Source organism: Chinchilla lanigera, unplaced genomic scaffold (assembly GCF_000276665.1).
Source record: "Chinchilla lanigera isolate Chin_1 unplaced genomic scaffold, ChiLan1.0 scaffold00113, whole genome shotgun sequence".
Lineage (NCBI taxonomy): Eukaryota > Metazoa > Chordata > Mammalia > Rodentia > Chinchillidae > Chinchilla > Chinchilla lanigera.
In genome coordinates, this window is record NW_004955514.1 from 721,236 (window position 1) to 748,489 (window position 27,254).

General features: G+C 56.7%; 2 protein-coding genes across 7 annotated transcripts in view; both read left to right on the forward strand.

Moving 5' to 3' along the window:
• The window catches only part of Maea (macrophage erythroblast attacher), a 32,913-nt gene extending 31,369 nt beyond the window's left edge, over positions 1–1,544 (forward strand). For both annotated transcript variants that reach the window (XM_005408697.2, XM_005408696.2), the window contains 2 exons: positions 261–456; positions 684–1,544. In XM_005408697.2, coding sequence (XP_005408754.1) covers positions 261–456; positions 684–779 — 292 coding nt within the window. In that variant the 3' untranslated portion in view covers positions 780–1,544. The remainder of the gene's footprint in view (positions 1–260; positions 457–683) is intronic.
• Positions 1,545–4,021: 2,477 nt separating this feature from the next.
• Positions 4,022–27,254, forward strand: part of Uvssa (UV-stimulated scaffold protein A) — a 29,018-nt gene continuing 5,785 nt past the window's right edge. The window contains exons 1-10 of one of the 5 annotated variants that reach the window (XM_013506804.1): positions 4,022–6,014; positions 7,287–7,386; positions 8,685–9,015; positions 10,452–10,572; positions 11,434–11,796; positions 12,687–12,799; positions 13,046–13,171; positions 20,925–21,030; positions 26,491–26,659; positions 27,080–27,205. In XM_013506804.1, coding sequence (XP_013362258.1) covers positions 5,804–6,014; positions 7,287–7,386; positions 8,685–9,015; positions 10,452–10,572; positions 11,434–11,796; positions 12,687–12,799; positions 13,046–13,171; positions 20,925–21,030; positions 26,491–26,659; positions 27,080–27,205 — 1,766 coding nt within the window. In that variant the 5' untranslated portion in view covers positions 4,022–5,803. The other 4 variants (XM_013506805.1, XM_013506806.1, XM_013506807.1 and 1 more) reach the window with 4 other exon arrangements.

A 27,254-nucleotide genomic window follows, 5' to 3' on the forward strand; every position in this document is an offset into this window, starting at 1 on the left:
TTGCAGGACTTTGAGGGACCTGGGGCCAAGCTGAGGTCCTGCTGGGGGCCAGCAGGTCTGGCACTGTGGCTGCTTGTTGAGTCAGGCTGCAGCACACTGTCTTCCTGCTAGGGGCTGAATCCTCTTACCCACTTGGTTTGCTTTCTGCGTGGAGCACATGCAGCCAGGTGGGCTCCCTGAGCCCAGCGGGGAGTGCCCACAGTATGTCTGTTCTCCGGCTGCCCCAGCAGCTCCTGGCCCTTCCTTAACCCTGTGCACAGACAGTGCTACAAGGAGGACGGCAGTTCCAAGAGCCCCGACTGCCCGGTGTGCAGCCGCTCCCTGAACAAGCTGGCCCAGCCCCTCCCCATGGCCCACTGTGCCAACTCCCGCCTGGTCTGCAAGATCTCCGGTGACGTGATGAATGAGAACAACCCACCTATGATGCTGCCCAACGGCTACGTCTACGGCTACAACGTGAGACGGGGCAGGGTGGCTGCATGCAGTGCCGTGAGGCCTGGGTGAAGGGCACGGGCCACAGCTGAGCACCCTTGGTGACAGGTTTCTGTGACAGGTACCCCTTCAGGACGTGATGTTGCAGGGTGAAGGGCCTATTCCCCAAGGGCTTGCCACTTGGATGGCACTGGCAATTCTGGCGGATATTGTGCTTCCTGCCCTAATGTGTCCCTGGTCTTATTTTTCAGTCTCTGCTTTCTATCCGTCAAGATGATAAAGTTGTTTGCCCGAGAACCAAAGAAGTCTTCCACTTCTCACAGGCCGAGAAGGTGTACATCATGTAGACCCGTGCGCCAGGTGCACGCCCTGGACCGCACCCTCCTCCTGTCCCGACCCCAGCCTGCCTCGGCGTTTCTGTTTCTTGCGACCAAAGATCAGTGAGCAACAACAAACACTCTTAGGGAGAGAGGAAGTGAGATTTGATAAGTTTGTAATTGAAAACGACATTTTGATGAGTAGGATTTTGTAACATGCTTCCGCAAGTACTGCACCTCTCAGAGCAGCCTTCTCTACAGACTGCCCTAACAGTGAAGGACTCTAGAGCATCTCAAAACCAGGAACGACCTCCCCGTGTTCTCAGTCTCCTCCACCTGCTGACAAGGAGACTAGGGAGCTTGAGGAATGGGCTGGTCCTTTCCCAAGTGCTGGCTGTGGCCGGGGTGAGGATTCCGGTGCAGCACACGGGGCCTTTCCTGACTTCACCCCAGAGCTGTGCACCGCTGGGGACGCCAGGGTGTGGCGTCTTGGCCAGGCCCTGTGTGCACAGGTTCGGGGTCTTGTCCTCTGCGTGCCGCCTTACTTCCTGCTTTGAGAATGTATCATGTGGAAATCCACTGGACCGCGTTTCTGCAGAGGCCTTGCTGATGGCTCGGTAACCCTAGAGTCTCACTGCTATTCCGAAGTACTGTGGGGTTTCAGACACACGAACCTGTAGTTCACACACACATTGTAGAGGTTTGTATCTAGCGCTTATTTTTGCATGTTGATGTTGATTAGCTAATAAGCTGTAAATGTAAAACGTGTTAATAAAACGGCTTCTATTTCTCATTTCTCTCTGAGGTGTTTTCTCACCCCAGGGTCTGGCCTGCTGCCCTGCCAGGGCCTGGCTTCACGATGCTCTTGCCACAAGAGAAGGGGCTCCATGCTGCCGGGAGCTGAGCTGGCTACCCCAAGGGACAGTACTTCTCAGGGAGCTCCCCATCCTGGCCTTGAGGGGCTGCCTGGTACAGGAGCATCACTGTGGCTCCCGCTGGGCCAGCTGGTGCCCTGCCGGGGCAGAGGTCCAGGCCAGTGGGTTCTGAGAGTGACTCCTATCAGCTCTGGCCCAGGGTCCCAGGCCTCTGTGCCTGCCCGCTTGTGGGCTAGGGCTGAGGTTGTAGACACCAGCAAGCAGGTCCAGGGGCTCCAGCCACAGCTGCCACCCCCAGCAGCTGCTGTGCCACCCTTCCCTACTCATCTCTGCTCCCGTTCTGTGGCCACCTCCCTCGGCTCCAGTGCCAGGATAGCTGCTGGGGCCACCTAGCTCCCACCATAGCAGGTCACACGTGAACCTCTTTCAGGTGCCAACCTGTTCAGGCCTTGGCAGAGCCCTGGGGCCACCCCTGACCTCTGCTCCCTATGGCACCGTGCTCTGCTTCAAGGAGCCCCGAGACCTGTGCAGCACACTGGCCACACACCAGCTGGCACCTCTGCCCTCAGTGGGGCCCGTGACATCAGCAAGGGGTGGGCAGTGCCCCGGTGAGGCTCTGGTGCGCCAGGGCCTAGGAAGCTTCCCGGCCACCGTGCTCCCTACTCTGTGCCGAGTGGCACTGCTGCCCCACCAGCCTGTCCTTGCCTCCCTGATGCCCTGGTCCTTTTCTAGCCAGCTCTTATGGGTCCCTTGGCTCTTCCTGCCAGGGTGGCCCACTGGCAAGTAGGTGGGTGGCTATCCTTCAGGGAACATACTGTGAACTCCAGCACAAGCCTGGCTGGCAGAGGCTGCCAGCTTGCAGAGTGCCCACATGCTGCCCACTGGCACTGGCACCACAGTGTTCTACATCCTCCAGCACCAAGATCCTGGGGGGTCAGGCCTTGTTGGTTAACTTTTTAAAACTGAGTTTAAAATTACATATGTTAAAAAGGCACACAACTTAAAACTATAGTTTTCATATCTGGCTTGAGTCTACCAATTTTTTTTTGAGACAGTCTCATTATGTAGTTCAGGCTAGCCTTGAACTTGTGGCAATGCCTGCCTCAGCCTCCCAAGAGCTTGAGTGACAGGCATGTGCCACAACAGCTAGCTATGATATAAATACTCAAGAGTCGCATTTCCCTAGTTCCTTTTTGCTTTCTTGTTTTTGACAAGGGTCTTGCTAAGTTGCCCAGGCTGACCTCAAACTTTTAATCCTACCCTAGCCTCCCTCAGAAAACACAGTAGTTCCTTTGCGTACTGCTGAGCAGCAGCAGCAACAGCAGGAACCCACATTTGCACAGATCATGATTTGCACATTCTCTTCTTGATGGACATCTGTGTTAGTTATTCCCAGTTTGAGTCTACAGAGAGCAAAAGGTGCTGTGATTTGTTGACAAATCTTTTATTTGGAAGGAATCCTCAGGAAGTAGAACTGCTGAGACATGTTGCTGTCTGCCCATACTAAAACCTCCAGGGGTCTTGGGCATAGTGGTGCATGCCTATAATCCCAGCACTCAGGAGGCTGAGGCAGGAGGATAGCTGTGCATTCAAGGCCAGCCTGAATGGCATGGCAAGACTGTATCTCAAAAAACAAAACCTCCAGGGTTGGCCTGTCCCAATCACGGAGTGTCTGCAGGTTCCAGGTGTTCTGAATTTGCCAACATTTGGTGGAATCACTCTGCACCATGGGCTTGCCGCTGTCTCCCCAGGGATTGAGTCTGCTGTTCTGATTACTAAGGAGGGCACCTTTGCATGCACTGCCTGTTGGCCAGGAGTCTGGCCAAACCTTTTGCAATCTTGGGTGCATTACTTTTACTGGTTTTAGGGGTTCTTTCCATATTCCTGACGTGGTACTTTGTCAGATGTAGTACTGACACTTTGTTGACAGTGTCAGTGAACAAACTTGTTTTAATTGTTTGAGGTCTGCATTTCCACATAAAATTTTAAAATCAGCTTGTTAAGTGTCTATTGAAAATTTTAAAAGCAAGCTGGGGCTTTAACTGGAATTGCAGTGAATCTGTAGGTTTACTTAGTGACTACATTGCTTGCTCAGGCTGTGTAACAGCACAGCCTGAGTGGCTTAAAGAACAGACTATAGTCCAGTGCCAGGCGTGGTGGTGCCCATCTGTAATCCCAGCACTTAGGAGGCTGAGGCAGGATTGTTTTAAGTTTGAGACACGCCTGGGCTACAAAGTGAGCTCAAAGCCAGCCTGAACTGCATAGTGAGACCCATCTCAAAAAGAAAAAAACAAAAAAGAACAGAGTCCAGCCAGGCCTGGTGGTTGAGGCAGGTGCATAAAGGCCAGCCTGGGCTCCATAGTGAGTCCAAGGCCAGCCTAAACTGCAGTGAGACCCATCTCAAAAAACAAAGATGACAGAAGTTTATTTCCCCACAGCTCTACAGCAGGCGCAGGCAGGTCTGGTTCTGGTGAGGGCTCTTTACAGCTTGCAGTGGCCATTGGTCACCATCCCACCATGTCCTCACACAGCCCTCACAGTGTCTTCCTCCAAAGGCCATCCATCCTAGCACATTTGGGCCCCAGCCTTGTCACCTTCTTACCTTCCCTGCCTCTTCAGAGCCCCTGCAAATGCAGTCACACTGGGGCTGGAGCTTCAGCATGAATCTGGGGGTACATAGTTCAGTCCACAGCATAAGCTTAATACCATACTGAGTTCTCCAACCCATGAATATGGTGCATCTCTCCATGAATCAACCTTTCATCTCAGTTTTATAGTTTTGAGTATACATATTTTGTCAGTTTAACTCTATGTCTTGATGTTTAATGCTAATAAGATGTATTTTTTAAATCTACCCTTCCAGCTATCCATCAGTAGTGTGAAGACACATGACGGTGTTTATGTGCTGATCAGCTGACCCTGTGGCAGGCCTTGGTAGTTCTGTGGCCGTGGTAAGGTTCCCAGGGCCTTCTGCACGTGCAATTCTTGATGGCCTGCCTTCTCCCCTCCTAGCACTCCACCTTCAGTCTTCCTCTGCCAAGGTCGCTGGGGCTCCAGCACAAGTGTTGTGCGCAGGGTGGGAGTGGAGGTTCCAGTCCAGCAGGAGACACTGAAGGCTTGCACAGTTAAGCATGACTATTGTTGTGGGTTTTCTGTAGATGTCCTTTATCAGGCTGAGGAAGTTCCAGTCTCATTTCCTAACAGTTAAGACCATGAATGGATGTTGTATTTTGTCAAAATGTTTTTCTTCATGTAGTAAAACTACTTTATTCTGTTCGTATGAACAATAATACTGATTTCAGGTCGTTAAACGTGGCATTGCAGAGGTAAATCCCAGGTACTCATACTGTATGACAGCTTTTATATATTGCTGGATTTGGCCTGCTAGGAGTTTACTTAGGGATGTTTTGCAACTGTGTTCAACTCAGGAGAGGTTTCTTTCCCCTCAGAGGTTCAGGGGATTCACTCCATGGTCACCTGGCTGCAAGGCAGGAGCAGCATGGCAGACTGGTGTGGTGCAGCAGCTCGCCACAGGGTGGCCAGGAAGCAGGGGACGGGGAGCAGCTGGGGACGAGAATGCACCCTTTCAGGCCACATCCCAGTGACCCACCCCTTCCGGGCAGGCCTTACCTCAGAATGTGGAGTTTGCGGAGGACACTTCAGACCTAAACCATAACAACCACATCATGTAAAAGCACAGTGATCTACATATACTACCATTTCTCTCACCCTGTCCTTTGGGATTCTGTGGTCATAATTTTTCTACATGTTACATACCCTGGGACCCATTTTTGCAGTCAGTGATCTAGAAAAGAAAGTTGAAATATATTATGCAGTTTCATCATTTACAGAACTCTTCGTTTCTTCGTGCAATAAAACAAAGATCCTCGCTGTCGGGGAGCAGACTCTGGCGGTGGAAAAGGGGAGACCACAAGCGTGGGATGGAAGGCTGAATGCTCTGGGAAGCAGTAAAGGGGGGCAGGGTGTTGCTGCAAAGGACCAAGAACTGAGGGGTGTGAGCTCTCGCGCGGGAGCAGGTGAAGGAGAGACTTGAGGTCCCAAGTCCCCACCCAGGGAGAGCAGACGGCAAGCCCTGGCAGCACTCCTGATCTGCTCCTGAGTCCGAGGACTCGCAGCCACAGGCTCTGACTCCAGCCTGTGAAGGTCACTGGCTGCTGTATGGAGGGCCCTACGGAGGGCTCGGGGCTGGCGCTGGGCGTGGACTTGAGACGGTGCGACGTGCCCTGGCCCTGCTCTGAAGGTGGGGCTGTCGGGGTTCACAAATGGACTGGACTTGGGGTGACTCTGCTTACTGCCCCAGGCGGACAGAAGAAAGGACGTCTGGACGCTGTTGGCTGCCCGGAGAAGGCAGGAGGACTGGCATCTGCAGGTGAACCTCACAGGCCACCTGGTGATCACAGGAAGCTGATGCCCAATCTCCGGACGTTGCTGCAGGAGGGGAGGCAGCGGACGCGGCGGGGCGGGGCCGCAGGGCCGCGCACTGACGCCCAGGGAAACATGGGCCCGGAGAGCAGGGGACCTGGGGGCTCCTCTCTCCTTGTGGACGACCCTCCGTCAACGCGACCTCCCGGGGCCGACACGGCCTCCCGGGCCCGGCCAGGCTGCGGGAGCCGTTGGGCTGGGCGCTGTGATCGACTTCCGGACCCGCCCGCCAGCCCGCAGCCTCCCGCCAGCTCCCATCTGGGCGGCCCTGAAGGCCGTGCAGGGGGCTACGAGCTTTCAGACGGCCGTGGCAGTGAGACCCAGGTCGACACCACCCACTGAGCCTCAGGGCTCCAGGCGTCCACTCGGTGCGCCTGCACCAGCGTCCTCTTTAAGGACTTGCTGCGCCCTCCCGCCTCCTTTTTCTCGCGCGCCGTAGCCCTCGCACCGCCGACACCCCCGGAGCGTGCCACGTCACGCCGCAGCACTCCACTTCGCCGCGTGCCTGCGCCTCCGAACCATTAGCCGCGCGGCTCGGGCGCGCGGTGGGAGGGCGGTGGGGCCTTCTCCGGAAGGGGCGGGGAGAGGGCTCCCGACGCCGTGCGGCGACGCCGTGCTGACCGTGTTCCGCGGCCGCGGAGCAGGAGCGAGCCAATGGGCGCCGAGCTCTGGGCGGCTACCAGCCGGTGCCGGCCTTGCGGAAGGGGCGGGGTGCGCGAGCGGCCGGCCGGACTCGGGGTAGGTTCCGCGGGGCCGGCGCACCTGGCTGGCGTTGCCCGGCCGGCCCGGTGTCCCGCAGGCGGTGGCGGGGTCGGAGCGGCTGTGTGCCCCGCACAGAGCCTCTGCCTTAGGGCTCGGGAGGGGCAGCGACCGTGGGGTCCCGCCGCGCGTCGCCGTCCCTTGCTCCGCCCCCAGCTCCCTGGCAGCGTCCGCTGCTGTCCCGGGCGGGACACGGACATTGACAGCGGCGGCGCTGACACGTCTCATCTTTGAAACTTCCTAGTTACACGGAAAGGCTTTGCTGGACTCGCCCCAGTGGCCCCTTGATTGCTCATGTTTCCCAGGGAGTCACCCCACTTGGCAGGGGCATAGGGACCCCAGTGTCAGGGCGCCTCCCGCAGTGCCGGGTACGGAGAGGAACTCAGTAAGCATTCAGTGACCAAACAAGAAGGCAAAGGACAGGCTGGTGATTAAGCATCTCTGTGCTCCCTGTTCCTAGATATGGATCAGAAACTTCCAGAGTTGGTGGAAGAGCTCACAACTTCAGGAGAACCTCAGCTGAATCCTGAGAAAATGAAAGAACTGAAGAAAATCTGCAAGTATGTCTGTAGGGACAGCATTTTGTGGTAGCTGGCGATGTGAGCCCATGACATTTTAGAGATGGTGGGCTTCCCTGCGGTCCAGCACCCCTCTGCTATCTGAGCCTTCCCCGCCTGCCTCCACCGAGACAGAACCACACAGGAGAGGCCCAGGTTCCCCGGCCCTGCAGAGCCGGGCCTGGGCAGGTGTGCAGGTCAGGGAAGACGTGGACTCTCCTCCGGCTACTTCTTACCCATCCCACCTGTAGGGGTGAACAGGTAACATGTACCGCTGGAACACGGAAAGAGGAAGTTCACGGTGCAGTGATTGCTTTTTTTTCTTTGCTGTGGATCTGGGAATTGATCCCAGGACCACAAGCCTGCTAGTCAAGCCCTCTGCTGTGGACCCACGTTTATAGCACATGAACCCGTGTACACTGCCCCCTGCTGCGTGTTTAGAATAAGCCCCCCAAAGAAATACCTATGAGGATCCTGCTGTGCTTTTCTCCCACGTGGTGGAACAGGAACCTAGCATGCTGGTTACAGTGTATTTATAAAGCAAAGGAAATTAAGTGATCATTTATTTCTTGAAAAAAGTGTTTATATTTCAGTAAAAAACCAGCTTAGACCAAGTTTTACACCACATCCAAGAAAACCTCCAAATCTCTGGTTCACATGGGGCTGTAGCTGACAAGAGGGACCCCCAAGAGCTCCGTGGGCCTTTCACTTCCCACCAGGGAGGCCAGGGCTGGGTTCCCAACTGAGGTCTGTCCTGCCAGGGGAGGGCCTGCCAGTTGTCCTCTGAAGGGCGGCTGGTAGTACAGGCTGCACCCCTGTGAGGGCTCTGTTGCAGCCACTCAGCTCTGAAGGCAACTGTGGGTGATGTGCATGGAGAGGGGGGTGTATCCCAGTGAGAATACTGACAGCCACCGACTTTTTTTAAGCCACTGACATTTGAATCATGCTTTACATGTTAAATTCTCTCTCATGTATCGAATTACAGGGGGCTTGCTAAGGATCAAACTGAGAACCTTGCATGTGCTAGGGAAGTGCTTTGCCACTGACCTGCTGCCACAGCTGTTCAGCCCTTAAGAATGTAGAGGATATTCTTGGCTTGTGGGCCGTAGGGAAGTAGGCCATGTGGTGGCTGCATTTGATGCTTGGTGCACCAACCCAGCTCCCACAAGGGAAGGGGAAGACTGCGCTGCCGCTGCAGTCCGTCCCATGTGTGAATATGTGTCCCTGCACAAGGGGGCGTAGGCTGACCTGACCTGACCTAAAGTGTCAGGCACTTGGATCAGGCTGATTTGTGACCCCAGGTCTTCAGAGGAGCAGCTCAGCCATGCCTATCACCTGCTGATGACCCAGCTGAGCCAGGACCATGCTGAGATTCGCCTGTCTGCTTTCCAAATTGTGGATGAGCTCTTCGCCAGGTCTCACCAGTTCAGGCTGCTGCTCGTTTCCGACTTCCAGGAGTTTCTGGAGCTCACACTTGGGATGGACCATGAGCAGCCCCTACCACCCCCCAAGGAGGCAGCCCAGAGGCTGAAGCAGGCGGCCATGCATGCTGTGGAAGGGTGGAATGAGCGCTTTGGCGAGGCCTATAAGAAGCTGGCCTTGGGCTACCACTTCCTGAGACACATCAAAAAGGTGAGTGGGCCTTGCATGGTGCTGCCTGGTTCCTTGGGGCTGGATGGGCAGACCTGGGCAGCAGAGTGGAAGGGTTCCCCAGGCCAGAGGAGTGGAGCTGCTTGGCCTGGGCACCTGGGCTGCTGGATTGCCTTGAGGGGAGGGGCAGCACTCAGGGTACCAGCTTCACACATGCACCCCGACCTGGGATAGTCCCTGCCCCACCTTCACTCTTTATGTCCCCTTAGAACCCACTGGACTCTGGCTGTTCTGGGTGTAATGAAACTGTCCAGGGCCTTCAGATCAGTTGTTCTGATTACCAGATACATGTGTGCAAAATCTGATCTGAAAACAGTATGCAGTATAAGAACCATTGTTGAACTCCTACCATCTTGTATGGTGAAGCTCTGCATCATTTCCAATGTTTTTGGGGGTTTGTTTTTTTTTATTACCTTTTACCATCTTTGATTATTTGATCAATCTTACATTCTCACATCTGGTAGACTGAGAAACTTCTTTGAAGATAACAGTATGTAATGTAGCAGCTATTGTAAATTTCTATCATTGTTTTGAGGTCAAGTATAGTTTTTGTTGTTTTTATTTTGTCTTCATTGTTGTTGTTTTGCCAGGGTTTGTGGTTTTGTTTTTTTTTTAATCTTAAAAAAAAAGAAAAGAAAAACTGTCGAGGACCAGCACCAAACCCCATCACTACCTGGAGCCTGCCGTGCCCCTGCCCCAGGCAGACGGCCAGGCCTTCCCATGGGCCAGTGGCGTGCCACCTCTCAGGCTCATGCTCGATGGCATCCAGGCTCCTGCATCCACTTGGCTACCAATTGGCTGCTAGCTGAGGGAGTGCCCTGTCTTCCTCCCTGTGTCTCCCTGTGGCTGGAAGTATGTTTTTTTTTTTTTAATTTTGTCCGTTTTTTATTTTAAGACAGGATCTCACTGCGTTGCCCAGGCAGGCCTTGAACTCTCCTGGGCTTAAGCAGTCTTGCTTCCTCCTTCTGAGTACCTGGGATGGCAGGTGTGCCACTGTGCTTGGCAGGGGGCTGGAAGTCTTTTTACATCCCCCAACCCCTGTGTTGAGGATTGAACCTAGGGCCTTCGCACAGAGCTGTATCCTAGGCCTTTTTACATTTTTTTGCTTCAAGGTAGGGTCTCACTAAGTTGCTGAGGCTGGGTTTTAGCTTGCAATCCTCCTGCCTCAACTTCCCAGTGCTAGGATGTGACTTGTACTGCCACACCTGGCTGGGTTTTTACGTCTTTTATCTCAGGTGACAAACATGCAAGGCCAGGCAGCAAGGTCAAGTGTTTAAACGCCATGGACTGACCAGACAGGGGACCCTGGCACACACTGCCCTTGTTGGGTCTGGCCTTGTGTGTGTGTGTGTGTGTGTGTGTGTGTGTGTGTGTGTGTGTGTGCTGGGAAGTCCCCATCTTTGTTGTGGATTTCCCAGGTGGATTTCCAGGATGTGAGCGCCAGGACTCCGGCAGAAAGGAGACGGGAAGAGGAGAAGCAGAGGCGCTTGGACAGAATCTATGCAGAGAGAGCTGAGCAGGCTGCACGGGAGATGGAAGGTGAGCTCCCAGGCTGGGCTGGGCCTCTATTGTCCTGCTGCCTTCTGCCCTGGAGCCCTGGGGCCGACAGACTAGACAGAGGGTTCAGGTTGGGCTGTACGTCTGCAGACTGCCTTGGCCTCCGTCCTCCAGGCAGGCTTCACTTGCAGTCAGTTGCTGTGAGGCCCTGTGGGAAGGCTGGTGTGGACCTGGTCCAGGACGGTCTCCCTGGGTGGCCTGGCTGAGCCCTCTCACCCATTCACCTCATGGCCCTACTTGTCCTGCCCATGACCTTCCCAAAGTAACCCTCCCCAGCACTTCCTGGTAGGCATCCCTGGTTCAGATCACAAGCAGGATGCAGAGGCCTAGGGGTTCAGTTGCCCACCTGCAGAGCACCCCAAGACAGGCTGAGATCACGAGCATGTGTGGGTGTCTGCGTGTGCCCAGGCCCCACAGGCATCTGTCCTGGGTGTAGGCATCCTCACTGCCACCCCTGGCAGCTCAGGCCTCAGGGGCCCTCCGATGGGACGCTGTGCCTAGGGGTGGGGAGGCCACACTGAGGGAGCAGGCACAGGTAGTGTTGGTACTGACTGCTGTGTGTACTGGGGTACCGTGCCCTAGCTGGTCACCCCTCACTGGGGTTTGTCCCCTGGTGGCTGTGATGTGTGCTTCCATGGCTGCCAGCAGCATCCTGCAGCCCCAGCTGGGAGCTGGTGGCTTGGGCAGTGAGGAGCTGCCGTGACCCAGCCCTCAGGGTGCTGGCTTCCCCTTGGAAGGAGAGCCCTCACTCATGCAGCTGGAAAATGCCCTTGCAGCAGGCGGGCCTGGTGTTTTGGGCTGAGTTCCCTTCTGCTCTTAGTCAGAGGCTCTGTTTCTCTGCAGAAATGTCTGAGGAGATCAGCTGCTGCCTGACAGAGGTGGAAAACTGTTTCAAGCTGCTGGTGCCCTTGGACCTGGGCCCAAGCCCCAGTGCATCTGCAGAGGAGGCCTCTCATGCCTCGGGCCCTGGTTGGGCTGCCTTTGGCCGATCTGGTGGCTCTGACCCCTGGGATGAGGAGCAGCCATGCTGCAGCAGAGACCTGCCTGCCTCTGCATATCACTCAGGAGCTGCTGGTAGTGGAGAGGGGTTGCCCCAGATAGCACTGGGGGAACCCTCAGAGGATGAGGAAAGTGACCTGGAGGAGTTTGTGCGGAGCCATGGGCTTGGCTCACACAAGTACACACTGGCTGTGGAGCTGTCCTCAGGTAAGGGGTCCCCCGTGCTACCCGATCCTCCAGCCTCATCCTCCTGGAGTGCTGTGCTGAGCAGAGCTCAGGCCTGCGGGTGGCACCCTAGGTGTTTCCTTCCCAGACATTTCCTCCACGGCTATAGGCGTCTCTGCCTTCTGTAGCCCAAGCAAGTGAGGCTGTGCATGGCCAGGGAACCCTGGGCAGGGTGTTCTGCCTTGCTGCAAGCTTACGAGGGTCCTGCCTCACCTTGGAGGAGAATGTGATGACAAGGTTACTTGCTGTGTTTATACTGACGAGTGTGACTCAGTCACATGTCCCCGCTTTAGGGTTGCATGGCTTCGAGTCACCACCATCTTTGGATGGGCTGACCTGTTGGGAGGTGGTGGAGCAGGCACCCTCCCCATGGTGAAGCTGCTGGATGCCTGCTGTGGGAGCCCTTGGTCCCTAGGCTCTGGGCCATGGCATCAGGAGCGAGGAGGCCAGTTGCCTTCCTGCAGGCAGCCTCACTGTGTGAGTGTATGGCCACTCCTCGGACGCTGTGAGCCGATGGTAGGGAAGCTCCCACAGTAGCCCATGCAAGCTGGAGTCTCTGCCTGAGGAGAGGCCAGGTGGCCCCTGAGGCCCGGCTGAGACCAGGGCCAGCCTGAGTAGTGGGATGGGCACACATCCTCCGGCATGGAAGGTTGTTGCCATGCTCACCCTCTAACGGCAAGGGATGGCCTCAGCCAAGACTGTGGGGTAGGGGGAAGGCAGCCCTGGGGAGGAGCCAGATGCTCCTGTCCAAGGCCCGTGAGGCTCCCTCCCAGGCGACCGGATGGAAGCGGGCAGACACCTCCTGTGTCTCTCGGGTTGCACCAGCCTCTGCTGTGTGGTTGGTCTCGGTCCTCCTGACCCCTCTCCTCCAGACAGCCTGAAGGTGCAGGAGAACGAGGACAACCTCGCTGTCCTCCATGCTGCCCGTGACGTGCTCAAGCTGATCCATAACAAGTTCCTGCCGGCCGTGAGCTCCTGGGTGCAGGTGAGGTAGCCCCTGACAGTTGGTGTCCCGAGGCTGAGAACCTGGGCAGAACAAGGCTGTGAATGTCGGGGCTGCAGGACGAAAGGGGAACGTGCAGAAAGGGCCAGACACAGGGCTCACTATCAGGGCAACCTGGGCCCAGGGTGTGGGCTCCCCCACTCGGGGGGCTCAGTCCCTCCCTCGGAGCCTGATGTGGAGACCAGCTTCCTGGGCTGCGTGGGCCTTTGTGACCTCCTGGCTTTGCAGCGGTTTACCCGAGCTGCAGCCCATGGTGGACTCCTGAAGCGTGCCATTGACCTGAAGACAGAATTGGAGCTCGTGCTGCAGAAGTACAAGGAACTCAACATCGAGGCTGACAGTGGGCAGTGCCAGGTCAGTGTGGGCTGAGGGTGTGGTGGCCTGGGTGTGAGCTTGGTCCTGCACAGGCAGGAGCAGCTGGGGCTCTGGAGGCCTGTTCCTTCCTTACCTGGTGCTGGCGCTTGCCACATTAGGAGCTCCAGACAGCCTCGCCCAGGCAGAGGGGCGCAAAGAGGTGCCCCTGTGGGTGCTGCCTGTGAGTCACTTGCACCATCGGGGATGACAGCCCTGCTACCCCACATGTGGCCAAACACCCTGGGCAGGACAACATCCCCAGGGAACCCGGAAAGGCAGCTGCCCGCTTCAGCCTTGAGTTGGGGCTTTTGGGGGACTGCCAGTCAGTGTCTTCTGGACATCAGGGTCAGCCAGAGCAGAGGCCACTGTGCCCACTGTTGGGGAGACTAGAAGCTGCTGTCAGCTGGACCCTGTGGCACCCCATCCCCAGAAGGGACCAAGGTGTCTGAGGAGAGAACTGGACCTCTGGGCTCGGTGTGGGGAGGTGTGCACCCACCCCCTGTGCGGGACAGCTGGTGATGGCTGCCATAGGCTTGTGGGCGCTGGGCACGCTGTGGCTGCTGTAGGGCAGAAGGTGCCACTGCACCAGGACCAGCACTGAGTCCCCACAGTCTGAGCAGTGCTGGTCCCATGCGGATTTCCTTAGCAGCCCACAGGGAGAGGGGCTGCACTTAGTGCTGTTCCACCTTGGGGGCCGCAGCTGGGGCCCTCAAGCCCAGCTGACCGCCCTTGCGCCTGTGGCTGTTCAGGACTGAGTTCACATGCCGCTTAACCACTCCCTGGGGGCCTTGGCCCAAGCCAAGTGGAGCGTGCTGGCCCTGCCACCCCTACTTTCAAAGGTCACTTTTGGGTGGAAAGAGCACATTTGGAGCCACCCAGAGGCCCAGCCTTGGACCCTGGGAGGGCAACACCCTGTCCAGCACTCAGGGACCCATCTGACATCACCGGGGCAGCCCCAGCTTTGGAGCCCAGGAAGGTCCCTCCTGAGCACGGCTTGCGGATCCCCACCCCTGCCAGCAGAGGGCGGCTTTGCGCCTCCCTTAAACCTGCAAATTCAAGCTCTGTGGAGACTGGGGAGCTTGGGCTATGGCACGATGTACAGGCCGTTTTGTGGGTGCTCCATGGTGCCTTGTGCTTACTGATGCAGAAAATGAGCCTGTGACTTCTGAGCACCGTGCAGAGTGATATCCTAGTGTGGAGGAAGGTGGTTTGCACCGACAGGCAGGTTGGCAGACAGGATGAGGCTTCACAGTGGTTAGGATGGCAGGGCTGGCTCTGGCACCGGAGTCCTGGGTCCCCTTTCTTGGTGCCTTGGGACCAGCCTGTGATGCGGCCTTGTGCTGAGGTGCACTTGATTCCTCCTGTCAGCTAGGCCAGGCCAAGCCCTTGTCCATGGTGGTCACATTGCTAGTGGCCTGGCCATGGCAGCTGGTGCTCCAGGGCACAGCCCCAGGGCTTTGGGGATGGGGCTAGCATCATCTGGTCTTTGCAGGCCAGGGCATCACCAGCCTGTGTGGACCTTCTGGGGCCAGCAGTAGAGCAGGCCTGCATCCTCCTGGCCAGGCCCCAGGCCAGCACCTCAGGCTGCAGCTGGGTCCCCAGAGCACAGCGCACTGAAGCCCTCCTGTGCGGTGGCTCCTGCCCACGGCTCCACCCCACCTGCTGGGACAGTTGCGCACCCAGGGAGACTGAACCGGGCCTTGTGCCACACTCCCTGGATTTCCTCAACAACCTGCACAGGCCCTGCCAGCTACCATGTCCCCCCATAGCATCAACTTCCTGCTGCCACGCCCCAGTGTCAGTCAGCAGGGCTGGGTACACCAGCTGCATGGTTCCCATCGGGGCTAGGCTCTTGCCAAGCTCTTCTAGGACACAGACACAGTGGTGCCAGACTGACCCTGCATGGTGTACAGCCCCAGGCTGGTGCAGTGCCCAAGACCTGCGGTCCCCACAGCCCAGCTGCTCCTGCCGGCCCCACCACAGCCCCGCACACTTCTCTCATACCTCAGAGTGGTGCACATTCAGCTTGGCCTGGCCTCACTTTGGCCTAGCTGTGGGTCATGCGGTGGGGGCAGGGCCTGCCTGTCGCGCTGCCAGGCTCGCAGGCTCTTGCAAGGCCACCGTGCAGGGCACAGGCTGCTGCTGTCCTGAGTGTGCAGGGCTGGCTGAGTGTCACCGTGTCTGGGAAGGAGACAGCACCCTGCTCTGTTGTCACTGGGATGACACCTGCTGGGCCCTTCTCTGAAGACTGATTTAACAAGAGGCAGTGCTCCGAAATCCTTGGGGATTTTGCTTCCTGCTGCTACAGCAGGGAGCTGCCTGCAGATGAGGTGATTGGCGGCTGTGGCAGAGAGTGGCAGTGCCTGGCTCAGGTGAGCGAGTGCCGCTTCCCAGAATAGATGTGGTATCTGCCCATCTCCTCCTGCAGCTCTGCTTGCTCCCCATTGCCTGCAGGGGGCCGAGCTCCATCCGCAGTGGCCTGTGCAGGCCAGGTGGGGCCAGCTAATGAACGGCTGTGCTAATTAGAGCTGTTTTAATTAGATATTATGAACGAAGTGTTCTTTGGTAATTTTCAAATAAAATTTACGGAGGGTTTCAATCACTTCCCTCAGTGTTCCCCCATTTAGCGCGGGATGGGCATCGTTAACTCTGCGTGTAGGACAGGCTGAGCAGGCAGTGCTAATTCAATAATGCGTGATTTAAATATTTATTTTAGAACTTCTAACAAATGTGTAAGAGACCGAAGCACATCCAGTGTTACCAGTTAAAACCAGATGACAGCAGCCCAGACCCTGAATCGCTGGCAAGGGCATTGGGGTGGCCCCTCTGCTTCTGCTGCCATGGGGGACGCACTGCAGGTTGTCACCCCGGTTTCCTTTCTTGTCTGTTGTTGAGGTTCCTATATAATATCGTTTTCCTTTTGACATACATGTTCTGTCTTCAGAAAATACTTAAGCTGGTTTAAATATGTTTAAGTGTTTGTTTTATAGAGTGTCTCTGTGTCGGCTCCGTCGGAGGCCAGCTGAGAATAAATCTGGGCTGGATCGATGTGGAGGGTCATTGGGTAGATTTAGCTTCCACCCGGCTCCGTTACAGGCGAGCTAGAATAACCCAGCACTGCCTCATTTGTTAAACTGATAAAAATCCTTTGAAAACTTTTAAATTGCTTGTCTTTTAATTATGTAGCTCAGATCACCAGTTATTTTGCATTGTGTAATTAACAAAATACTAATTTCCCACCAGCTAGGCCCGGAGGGTATCGTTTCAGGCAGCAGCATTTCCTCTTTCTGGGACCGCAGGCTGCTGTCCTTGTGGCATCTCTGTGCTCATGGTTGGCTCTGTGCTCGTGGTCACGGTGCCAGGTGGAAGCGGTTGTGATGGTGCTGTGTGCAGGTTCTCTCTGCTGGGTGCCTCTTGCCTCTAGAACACCCCCAATGCGCTGCACACCAGCCGGCCCTGCTGTTTTGGGTACTTCCCTGTGCTGCTGTGGGAGCCATGGCTGCTTGGCCTCCTGTAGGTGAAAAGGACAGAAGCAGCACCCCCAGGGAATGAAATGTTGAACCCATCAGGCACATGCAGGGGAAGGCAGGGAAACTAAATCAGCCTCGCCAGGAAGCCTTGTGCCGCAGCAGGGCCGGTAAACAACCTTCCTGGGAGCTGCAGCCCTCTCCATCACGCTGAAGGCCGAGCTGCGCGCCACCACCCCACGTCTCCCGGGGGAGGCTGGGGAGGGCTGCAGGCACCATCCCTCGAGGTCAGGCTGTGAGGACTGGGAGAGCATCACAGGCCTGGCCCAGCCCATGCCAACAGCTGCCACCCTCGTCCCCTGGGCTCTCCTGTCTGTAAGTTTTCGTCTGCATTAGTTAGCGGCACTCCCATGGGTTACCCTTCCAATTCCAGAAGCAGCTGTCTTTACCCCCCACTTTATAGATGAGAAAACTGACTGAGAGACCTGTGTGAGGTTGGCCTCTGCAGCCTGGCAGGAACGCCGCCTGGTGTCATGGCACAGTAGAGCACTCTCTCGCTTCCTGGAGCTAGCCTGCTGCTGGGTACTGGCCACACTTCCCGAGACAACAGGGTGCAGTGGGGCCCTGTCACTTAGGCATAGCTCCCAGAGCAGCCTGGCAGAGCTTCCCTCCTTGCCTGCCCAGGCTTTGTCAGAGCCTGTGGGGGGTCGGAGTTATTAGGCTCGAGATGCCAGTGGCTCTGAGGCGATTACACACTCCATTGGGTGTGATGTCAGTTTGTGTAAGGTTCAGATGACCCCAAGATGACTTGACCTGCTTCCCCGCACCACTGTCACCCCACTCTTTGGGGACAGGTCTTACTTGGAATCCCAGAGTAGGCTGTCTGTCTGGGAGCAGTGCAGACCCAGGCACCTGGCCCGGGTTGCCTGGGCTCCAACCTTCAGTGGTTGGCAGCATGTCCTCCATACCCACCTGGCTGGTGCTGGACACAGACTCCCCATGTGTGATCAGGCCTCTCACCTCACTCCCCAGTGGGCTGGACACGGCTCTTGGGTCCCAACAACCTGCTGTGTTTGCAGGCAGTTCTAGGACTGTGCCTCTCTGCTCTGGGGAGTGTTATCGTGAGATCCGGGGATGAGCGTAGGTTTTATAAAAAGCCATTCCTGAAGATGATGACTTGGCTTGGTGTAATTTTTAGGCCAGTTGGGAGGTGAGTGCGCTCCAGGTGCCCTGCTTGCAGCCCACGTGCCCGCGTGGTCAGTGGCACAGTCACCCCGTCCTTTGAAGGTGCGTCCCTGGCAGCCGGAGATGCACATGAGATATTGGCCTGGCCGGCAATTTGCACGGCCTTCCAGGGAGGGCATTAGCATATAAATAGCAGATGCAATGACGACCATCACAGCTGAGCACGTTTAATTTTTAGTTTATAAGATAGAATGGGTTTTTAAATGCATAGCCATCAAGCCGCTGAAAGACAAATGCAGCTTGGAACTCACTTGTCTGACGAGGCCTTACATCATTTTTTTTTAAAAGGGAAATAGACACACATAAAACTGAACAAAAGTGATTTCCTGGGTGAAAAGTAATTGAGATTGCGCACCCAGTTAATTAGATCGTACAAAATTTATTTAATGGTCCCAGCTGTATCTGCAGGCCGTGGGCTGGGCCGGCGCTCCGCTCCCCGGGCACCACGTTGCATTTCCCTTTCCTTCGCAAATAATTAGCAACCTCACTACCCCTCTTCTGTAAACTGATTGCGTTGTATATTTTAGCCGTTTTATTGCTTGTTTAATTATGATCGTGGAGACTCATTTTTCTAAATCCTTTTAACTGTGGGTGAGAATCAATTTGCATGAATCCAGCAATGTGCCCCCCCCCACGTTGGTGCTGGGGCATCTGCAGTGGCCGCCTGGGGACAGCTCAGGAGGAGGCCTCAAGTGGACCCCCAGGGCTCTGACACATCCCGCCCTGCCGGGTGGCTGGGATGTCACCTGTCGAGGAAGGTACGGGCAAAGGTGCACAGGCAGCCTGCATGCGCTGTGGGACACCTCATCTGGTCCAGCACGGGGACTTGGCAGTGTTTGTTCTGTGCCCAGGTGAGCTTGAGGCAGACTGCTCCTGAGAAATTGCATGAGTCCGACTCCATCTTGAAGACCTTGACCTCAGCCTGATGTCTCTCTGACGGCTGTGAGCCCCTTCCCACGCGCTCATGCGTCCGGCCACCATCCTCAGCCGTCCTGGGGCTCTGTGGCCCTGTGTGCCCCACTTGGGGGCTGGCTTCTGCCTGACCTCATCTGTGATCTTGAGAGCAGGCCGCCACCGCTGTGGCTGGGACCGCTCCTTCGTTACTTGGTACCTTGCAGCTCGACGCAGCCACTCCAAGGACTCCTCCTTCCCCGGGCTGCTGGTCTAGCCTCAAGGACTGTGCTCCACCTGGCTAGTGTTTCCCAAGTGTGTGCGAAGGTGCTGGCTCTGTGGACAACAGCAGTGCTGTGAAGGAGCCAGGCGTCTGGCCAGCTGGCATCGGGTGTCCCTGGGAACTTGCAGCCTCTGTTCACCAGTGGGTACAAAACCTGAGCGAGCTTAACCCCAGTGCTGGCATCAGAGTAAATTCAGTTGCTGGTGCAAGTGGCTCAGTCTCCAAGTAGTTTCATAGTAAATTGTGGAAGTGGGCAGCTGCTGGCCCTGCCTAAGGGAAAGCCCTGGGGTCTTTTTAGAGCAGAGGCCTGCAGGGAGCCTGGGCAGCACCCCCAGAGGGGGAGCAGGCAGCCCCAAGCCTCATGAGGGCTAATTTAGGAACAAAGAGGAACCCAAGACTTCAATTGAATCAGAAATAAATGATTTCAGTTGGGGAGGAAGAGGTATAATTCCTAATAGTTAGCTAAGCAGTTGAATATTTTTTAGGAAATGAAAATTTGATAAAAGTCTCTGGTGAAATTCAAGGGTGTAAGCAATAAGCATAATATTTTATGAAAATGACCCCCATATTTAAAACCTGGCACTATATGTTATGCATTGTAGCACCCAGTCCACATCTACCTTTTAGAAAATTAAAACACATAAATTCTGTTTAGTGTGTGAGCTGCTCTGCGCAAGCCGGGAACCGTAATGCCCTAAAACCTTGGGCTGCTCTCCACCTTTCATAAATTCCTGGGTAGATTCTATACAAAAATAATTTTCAGGTCCGTGGCTCATTGTTATTCAAACGTGATTGATCGTCGTCATTTGCTCAGCTCAGGAGTTAAGTGCCCCTGTCATTTCCAAAGAGTATAATTGGGACGTTTCACAGGTCAGCGGTGGAGACAGGCTTCCCTTTTGATCAGTGTTAGACTGATAACAAAAATTACAGTTTCCGATGATTAATGTCTCCTGTGCATCCCAGATGCACAGCCGTGGGCCGCACCTAAACAAAGTGCATTTGCATCTGATTATGCTCCCAGGCGGGCAGCAGCCTCTGGCTGGGGCACCCGGCCCTGCTCAGCTGGACGAGGCTACCTGGCCTGGGCTCTGGCCATGCGTGTGCAGGGCCCGGCTCTCCCCGGGTGAGCCACAGGCGCCTGTTCTCATCCAGCTGTCACTTGCTTAGTCTTGGCTTCCAGTGGCCATGGGGGACACAGGGCAGCAGCCCCTCCCCGGGTTCCTGCACCCTTGAGGGAGAGCCAAGACCAAATGCCTTTGGCAAAGTTTTTCAATAGTGACACCGCTCGAGTCCCCTGGTTGGTGTTCATATGATAGAGACCCCATGGGGGGTCTCTATCATGGGCTGGATGTGGGTGTCGGAGCCCTGGGATGTGGGGCTTGGCTCCACCCCCCAGTCCATACCTGGCCCCGCTGTACTCTCAGGAAGGCTGAGTCTTGTGGGTGCTGCTCTGGAAGAAAGAGACCCTGACCAAGGGCTCTGTGCGCAGGGTCTGAGGGGTAGGCACTGACTCTGGCTGCTGTGGCCCTGGCATGACAATGTGCTCTGGCCTAGCCATGGCATGACCTACAGCAGCCCTGGGGAGGCCAGGCCCCCTGCCTCAGTGCCACCCGGGGTGAGACCTCTCTTGACACCCGGCTTCTCCTGAGGTCTCCAGGCCTTGGCAGGCAGGCTCTGCAGTGACCCCTGCAGACTGACTGCCAGATTGGGGTCCATGGGGGCCTAAGGATGACCAGCGCAGGGCCAGAGCCTGAGCCGTGGGCCAGGCTACGCGGGCCAGAGGCTCAGCCTCCCTGCCTGTGGCTGTCTTAGGCGCAGGGTCTAGCGTTTTTGTCATTACGTAGGGTAACTTGGGGTGTCTCCACAGGCACGAGTGCCAGGGGATGGGGACGACGAGGATGATGACTTCGTGGAAGTCCCAGAGAAAGAGGGGTACGAGCCTCACATCCCCGACCACCTCCGGGCTGAGTATGGTGAGCTGTGGGCGCGTGGGCAGGGGTGCCTGGGAGGAGGGCCTACTTGGGATCGTGCCTTTGGGTCCGTGACCTGATGCCCAGGGGATGGTGGGGAGGCACCTGGCTTGTCCTTGCTGACTCATGCCCCAGGCTATGTTGCTGACTGCTACTAGCATCGAGCACTGGAGGCTCCTGCTGCCACCCCCATCCTGCAGCCCCCACCTCAGGCCAGGGACTTCGTGAGGGTGGATGGAGGTGTTGGGCCCAGGGTCACCCCAGCCGCAGCCTCCTCCCCAGCCCATTGCTTAGGGCATCAAGAGTGAGCTGTGCAAGTGCTGAGCTCTGGAACCTGCTGACCTGCAGCCAGGAGTGGCTTCCCACTCTTCCAGATGAACCTGAAAGCCATACCTGCACCCCAGGGAGAGGTGTGGCTGAGCAGGGCACCCCTGAGGATGAGGACCCCAGGGCCACCTGCAGGTGGCAGGTGCTTATGTCAGGGGAAGCAAATAAAACAGCCCCCCCTCTTTTGTCACAAAATAGACAAGTCAGTTGGAACTGGAGTCTGAGATGAAATGTAAATTTGTTAGAGGAATTTAGATGATGAGACAACTCGAGTGTGAAGACATGACCCATTAGGGGTGTCATGCCAAATTAGCACGACCAAGCTGCTAACAACCTCCCGTTTCTGCCGCCCCATCTCTCTGCACACCCAAGCCCATAAAGAGCTGGCCACACCGGCTGGCCCCACTCGCCTGACCCAAGGTGCCCAGGGAGGCAGGGCTACTTCCTCCCCACAGAGCTGCCTGCCCCAGCCTGGATCCCGCTTACCCAGCCCACTCTCCCACACCAGGCCAGTTGGGGCCCTCACAGGGTTCCTCAGGCCTTGGGGCTCCTCAGACTTCAGGCCCCTCCAACCCAACCTCCTCCAGCCCAGCACTGGCCTCTCTCCAGGCGTCTTCCGCTTTCTGCCAGGCCTGAGAATCCAGTGGCCAGGGCCTCACTGGACCTGCACACCTGGAAGTGCTGGGTGCTGTGACCTCCCCGCCAGGATGAGCCCATGCTGACCCTCGGCCAGGCGAGTTGTGGCAGGAACAGCCCGCCCAGCCTCTGCCTTCTCTGCAGGGACCTGTGCACCTGATCTTGTGTCCAGTCTTCCCTGACATCCTCCCACCCCATGCCTTGGACCAGCCTGGGCCCTCCCAAGGTCTCCAGGCCTGCACCAACTGTGGTTATGGCTACACCGGGATTTTTTGGGCCAGAGCCCCTGTCCCGTCTGGATGCTTCTAGGTCCTTTGGGCAGAAGTTGGGTCTGACGGGGCGGGGATGGTGGAGTAGTTCTCTACAAACCTCATCCTGCCCCAGCCGTGCAGAGCAGCTCCAGAAGTGAGGGACAGACGGGTGGTCCTGAGCACAGCGGTTTCCTTTTATCATAGCATGAGGGTCCCTCTCTGCTGGTGCTGGGGAGCAGCCCCTGTTGCGGGCACTCACACAGTCCCCAGCTCTGTTCAGGAGACACTGCACAGTCAGCACAGCCTCGCCAGTCACAGCAGTGGGGGCCTGGCCAGTCACCTGCCCCCGTGCTGCGGTACCTGGGGCTTGTACCTTCCAGCCTGCCGAGTCCTCCAGAGCCCAGCTGAGGAGCCCTGCACTCCTGCGCAGGGCTGTGAGCTGCAGGGAAGTCCTGGCCCCAGGGTTCCTGGTGGCCCCAGGGTCAGCACAGCAGCCCATCCGGGCGCAGTGAGTCGATCCTCCGTGCCAGGTGGCCCCAAAAGCCCTACAGTCTGGGCAGGTGGCTGCGGGCTGTGGTGCCCATCCTCCCAGCCTGTCTCGTGACTGTCCTCTCCTCCAGAGCCTGTGACAGGACCTGGATCCCACTGCCTGGCCTGTGGAGGGAGGTAGCAGAGACCCTGGCGGTGTCCTTGTACCAGCTCACATTTCTGGGAAAGGCTGTGACATCTGCCTGTGACCTGGGTGCAGTCCCGCCTATGTGGCCTGGGCAGGTGCTTCCTCTCCTGGTCCCCAGCAGGCCACACCCGTGCCCAGGTCTGGCTGTCTTCACAACCCAGAGCCAAAGCCAGAAGACCCAAAGGAGGGGCCGTGGGACCCAGCTCCAGGGCTGGGCAGGACCAGAGGGGCACGGGTGGGAGAGGACCCTCGGTCCCTGATGAAACCCTCCGCTTTGGAGGCCTCCTAGAAAGTCTGCCAGGGCAAGCGCAGTTCATAATACTAGTTTATATTCTGTCGCTGTTTTTTCAATTAAACGTAGGTGAATCTGAAGTAGTTAGATTTAGTCTAAATCCACACGGCTGAGGAAATCAGCCTCTTTTTCTTTCTCATTTCTTTCTCTGAATTTTCACAGAGGGGCTTTTATCTTCCCCTTAATCCTACCATTTCTGTCAGGACATAATCTCTTTCTCAAATTTACATTTTAATTACAAGGCCAGCTGAACGAGGTGGAATCAATAATGTCAGGCTCGGCAGCCTAACTTTGTGTGGAGCCCCAGCCTCTCCATTTCCTGCTATCGATTTATCTCCCGCACTGTCTGCTTTAGTGCTTCAGGCAAATAGGTGCCACTTGGTCAATTTAAACAAAAAGGGGCATTTGGACATTTTTATGATTCTAGAAGCAACCACGGGAGTGCACTGGGGGAAGATACTGTACCTGGATCAGGTGCTACAGGCCGTGCTGGATGGCCGGGACACCCTGCTTCCTTTGCGGGCTTCGGCCTCAGCCTGCAGAGGGCTCTCTGCTTTTGGGGCTTACTGTGAAAGTCTGTCAGCAAGATTGATTTTCCAGACAGTGTGAAAATGGTGGTGTGCTGGGTGCCCCGAGTGTTTACCCTGCTCTAACACGCTTACCCATCTTCTTAATGGTTTAAAACAACAAATCAATGAAAAATATATTTCATTCTTGTAACTCTCAGGAATTCTCATATTGATCTCTGGCTGCGATTGTATCTATCTAAATGTCACATTGTTCACTTATCAGTTTTGCCTCCGCAGCTGTGTGTGCATGTGCATGTGTGTGTGTGGCTGGTGGCTGGTGCCCTGCCAGCAGGGCATTTCCAAGTTTTCATGGGCCAGACTGGGGACATTATTTGGAACAGCCCCATGTGGGGGTTATCTGACGTCTGTGCTGCACACCCAGCCTGGGGCCCTGGGGCTTCGGTAACTTTGAGCCGTTACTTTTGCATGGCCTTTTCCATGTCCTCTGCTTTCAGAGGGGCCAGCACATTTCCACAAGGCCTGGACCGGAAGTATTCTTGGCTCTGTAGGCCACATGAGGTCTCTGTCCTGTTCCTCAGCTGAGAAGCAGTCTCTGACAGTGTAAGCAGAGTGGCTTTCCTCCTGAGGACGGGACCACCAGGGTATCCTGAAGGGCAGCTGGCGCTTTGTGTCCTGTCAGGCAGACCCAGGCAGCAGCGCCCCTGCCTGGGGGTCGATGTCCCTCCCAGAGCAGCACCCCCTACTGAGGCCAAGCAGAGTCCGTCACCACCTCGGCCAGTGGGCATCGTGTCCTGTGCCATGAGCTACATGGGTGACATGCATGTCTGTCCACATTTCTAGCCTTCACGTGCTTCTTCCTTTATGTACCACCTTCACTCAAAGCCCGGACTTCTTGTAATGTAAAACCTAGACTTTCTGACATGCATGTTTCCCCCGCTGTCCTCCTGCATCTCTGACCCCTGGCTGGCATCTGCTCAGCCCTGCCGGCCACCTCGGGGCTGGACATGTGCTCGGTGCTTGCTGCTCCCTCAGACCCCCTGTGCTTCTGCCCACCACACTTCCTCTTTGATTTGCTGTCTCCGCTCTTACTGTTGGTTTTCCTCCGCTTCCTCTACCTTTCGTTTGCTAGAACAGCTTTGGTCCTGCTAGTTTTCCCACGCTGGTTGTTCCTGGTTTCTCAGGTTTACATATGGATTTGTCATTCGTGTTTTTCTTGTGTAGTCTCTGCAGGGCTATAGACTAAGCCCAAAGCCTCATGCAAGCTGAGCACAGTTTCCCGCTAAGCCAGACCCCAGCCGCTCATTCACTTAGTTTTTATCGTTCCTCAGTCTCACCTATTCCCTTGTGCGCAGCACTGACTGGGTACCTTGCGTGTGTTTGAACCTGCAGCTGCTCTTTTCTCTGTGTGCTCGGTTCCCCAGAGTGTTGCCCCCTGGTTTTCACTCAGGCTCCGCTGGCACCCAATGAGCCCTCTGGTTGCAGAATTTGTTGCAGCCGTTTTTCCCCACTCCAGGAATCCAGACTTGAGGATGCTAATCCCTGGGCATCCACCGCCACACCTCCAACCCTCAGGTGTGGTGCTGCTTACGCGGCTGCGGCCGTCCTCTGCCTTCTGTCGTCCAGCGAGTAGTCTCCCCTGCCCTTTTCCTGCCTTTGTCCTCAGTAGAGGACATGTGCCGCGTGCCCGTGCTGCCTCCATGCCCTGTGCGCATCCTGTGAACGTGGAGTGTGTTATTTTCTGCCTGGCCTGGAAAACGTTGCTCATTGGTCTTTGTTCTTCCCTGGCTTCATACTCATGGAAGCCTGAGCCTCCCTGCCAGTCCATGTTCTACCCTCAGCTGGCCGGTGGGCCCCGGGGAGGAGGGGCTGTGGTCCAGGCTGCCTGCCCATAGAACAACAAGTCTTAATCCAGACTCTCTGGCACCTGCCCTGCCACCTAACAGGAGCCTGCGAAGATTGGGGTGGGCCCTGCAGATGCCAGCCTGAGAGCCGGGCCAGGTCCTGCTTGACCCTGGTAGGGATGGGACAGGGTGGGACAGACCAGGCATGGAGGGGGCTTCTGTCCGTGTCTTCCTTGGGCACATGAAGTCAGCATCCTCCACCACAACCTGTGGGGAGGTTGGTGAAGCTCTCGGACTGTGGCCTCATCCAGCCGGTGGCAGTGTGAGCACCTATAGTGATGCCCCTCCTGGTTGGACCGGGGCATCTGCCCAGCAGCTGCAGGGAGCCGACTCTAGGCCCAGGGCCAGGCCAGCTCCAGCTGCCCCTGGCACCTTTCAGAGGCTGCAACTAAGCCAGGGATGCCCTGGGCCAGGCTTGGGATGTAGATCTCAGGGCGAGAGATGGCTGGGAACAGAGCCGGAGGCACTGTCTCCCTCCGCTCCTCACTCCAGACTCAGCCAGAGTGTCAGTGTGCTCCTGGGTGGCCTGTGTCTACACCAGGGGTGGCTTCACCTTGGGTCCTCCCAGGGGGCGTCTGTGGGCTAGGGCTAACCAACTGTAGGCCTTGCTACACAGGCCAGGGTAGATGCCTGTCTGGGCCCCTGCCCTGCATCCATGGCATCCCACTTAATGTGGCCGTTGCCCAAGAAGTGGCAGTGATGGGGTTGCCTCACAGGCTATCAGAGGATGACATGCATTCATACATGCAGGGAGCATCCCCCGGGCAGACCCAGGCCGTGAGGGGCAGCAGCACAGAGCTTGGATCTCCTCGTTCGCGTGGAGGTCAGGTGGACATGTGTCTTGTTTCAGGGCTGGAGCCGAAGGCCCCGCCAAAGACCCTGGAGCAAGATGCAGCGGCATGGGGTGCTCAGGCGAGGAGGACATGGAGGGAGGAGGAGGCATCGGACCCCACCTCTGCTGCTGCTCAGCTATGTCGGCTGCAGGACCGCCTAGCCCCTGCCCCACCCTCTGTTCCCAGGTGACTCCAGGGGTCCTTGTTGCTGGTCCAGAGCATGGCCAGCCTGGGTCGGCTCTAGGCCCCCTGGTCCCTGTGTTGGCCTATGGTGGGCACACAGCCCTGGCCGGGTGGCACTGGCTGACATCTGTCCAGGCAGGGGCACTGGACACATGCCTCAAAGTGTCTGAGCATCAGCCAGGGTGCAGTGGCTGCCAGTCACCTCTCGAGAGACCCCATTGCTGGGCTGCTGCTTGGGTTTGGAGCTGGGCCAGGCAGCCCCCAGGGAGGCAGGGGCTGTGGTCTGAGCCGTTGTTGAGCCAGGGCGGAGTGAAGCCTGGGCCCCTGTGGCTGAGGCCATGGCTGCTTCCTGCTACCCTGCAGCTCTGGGCTCACAGCCGGGGTGGGAGGGAGTGGTCGTCATCATATTTTACCCCACTCCAGGGCTCCACTGGGGCCCGAAGAGGCCCAGAAGCTGGCAGCAGAGCGGGCCCGGGCGCCTGTCGTGCCTTTTGGCGTGGACCTGTGCTATTGGGGCCAGGAGCAGCAGGTGGCTGGGCGGATCTTCAAGTGAGTGAGAGCATGCTGTCCCTGGGGCTCAGCAGGCCCAGTCGGGTGC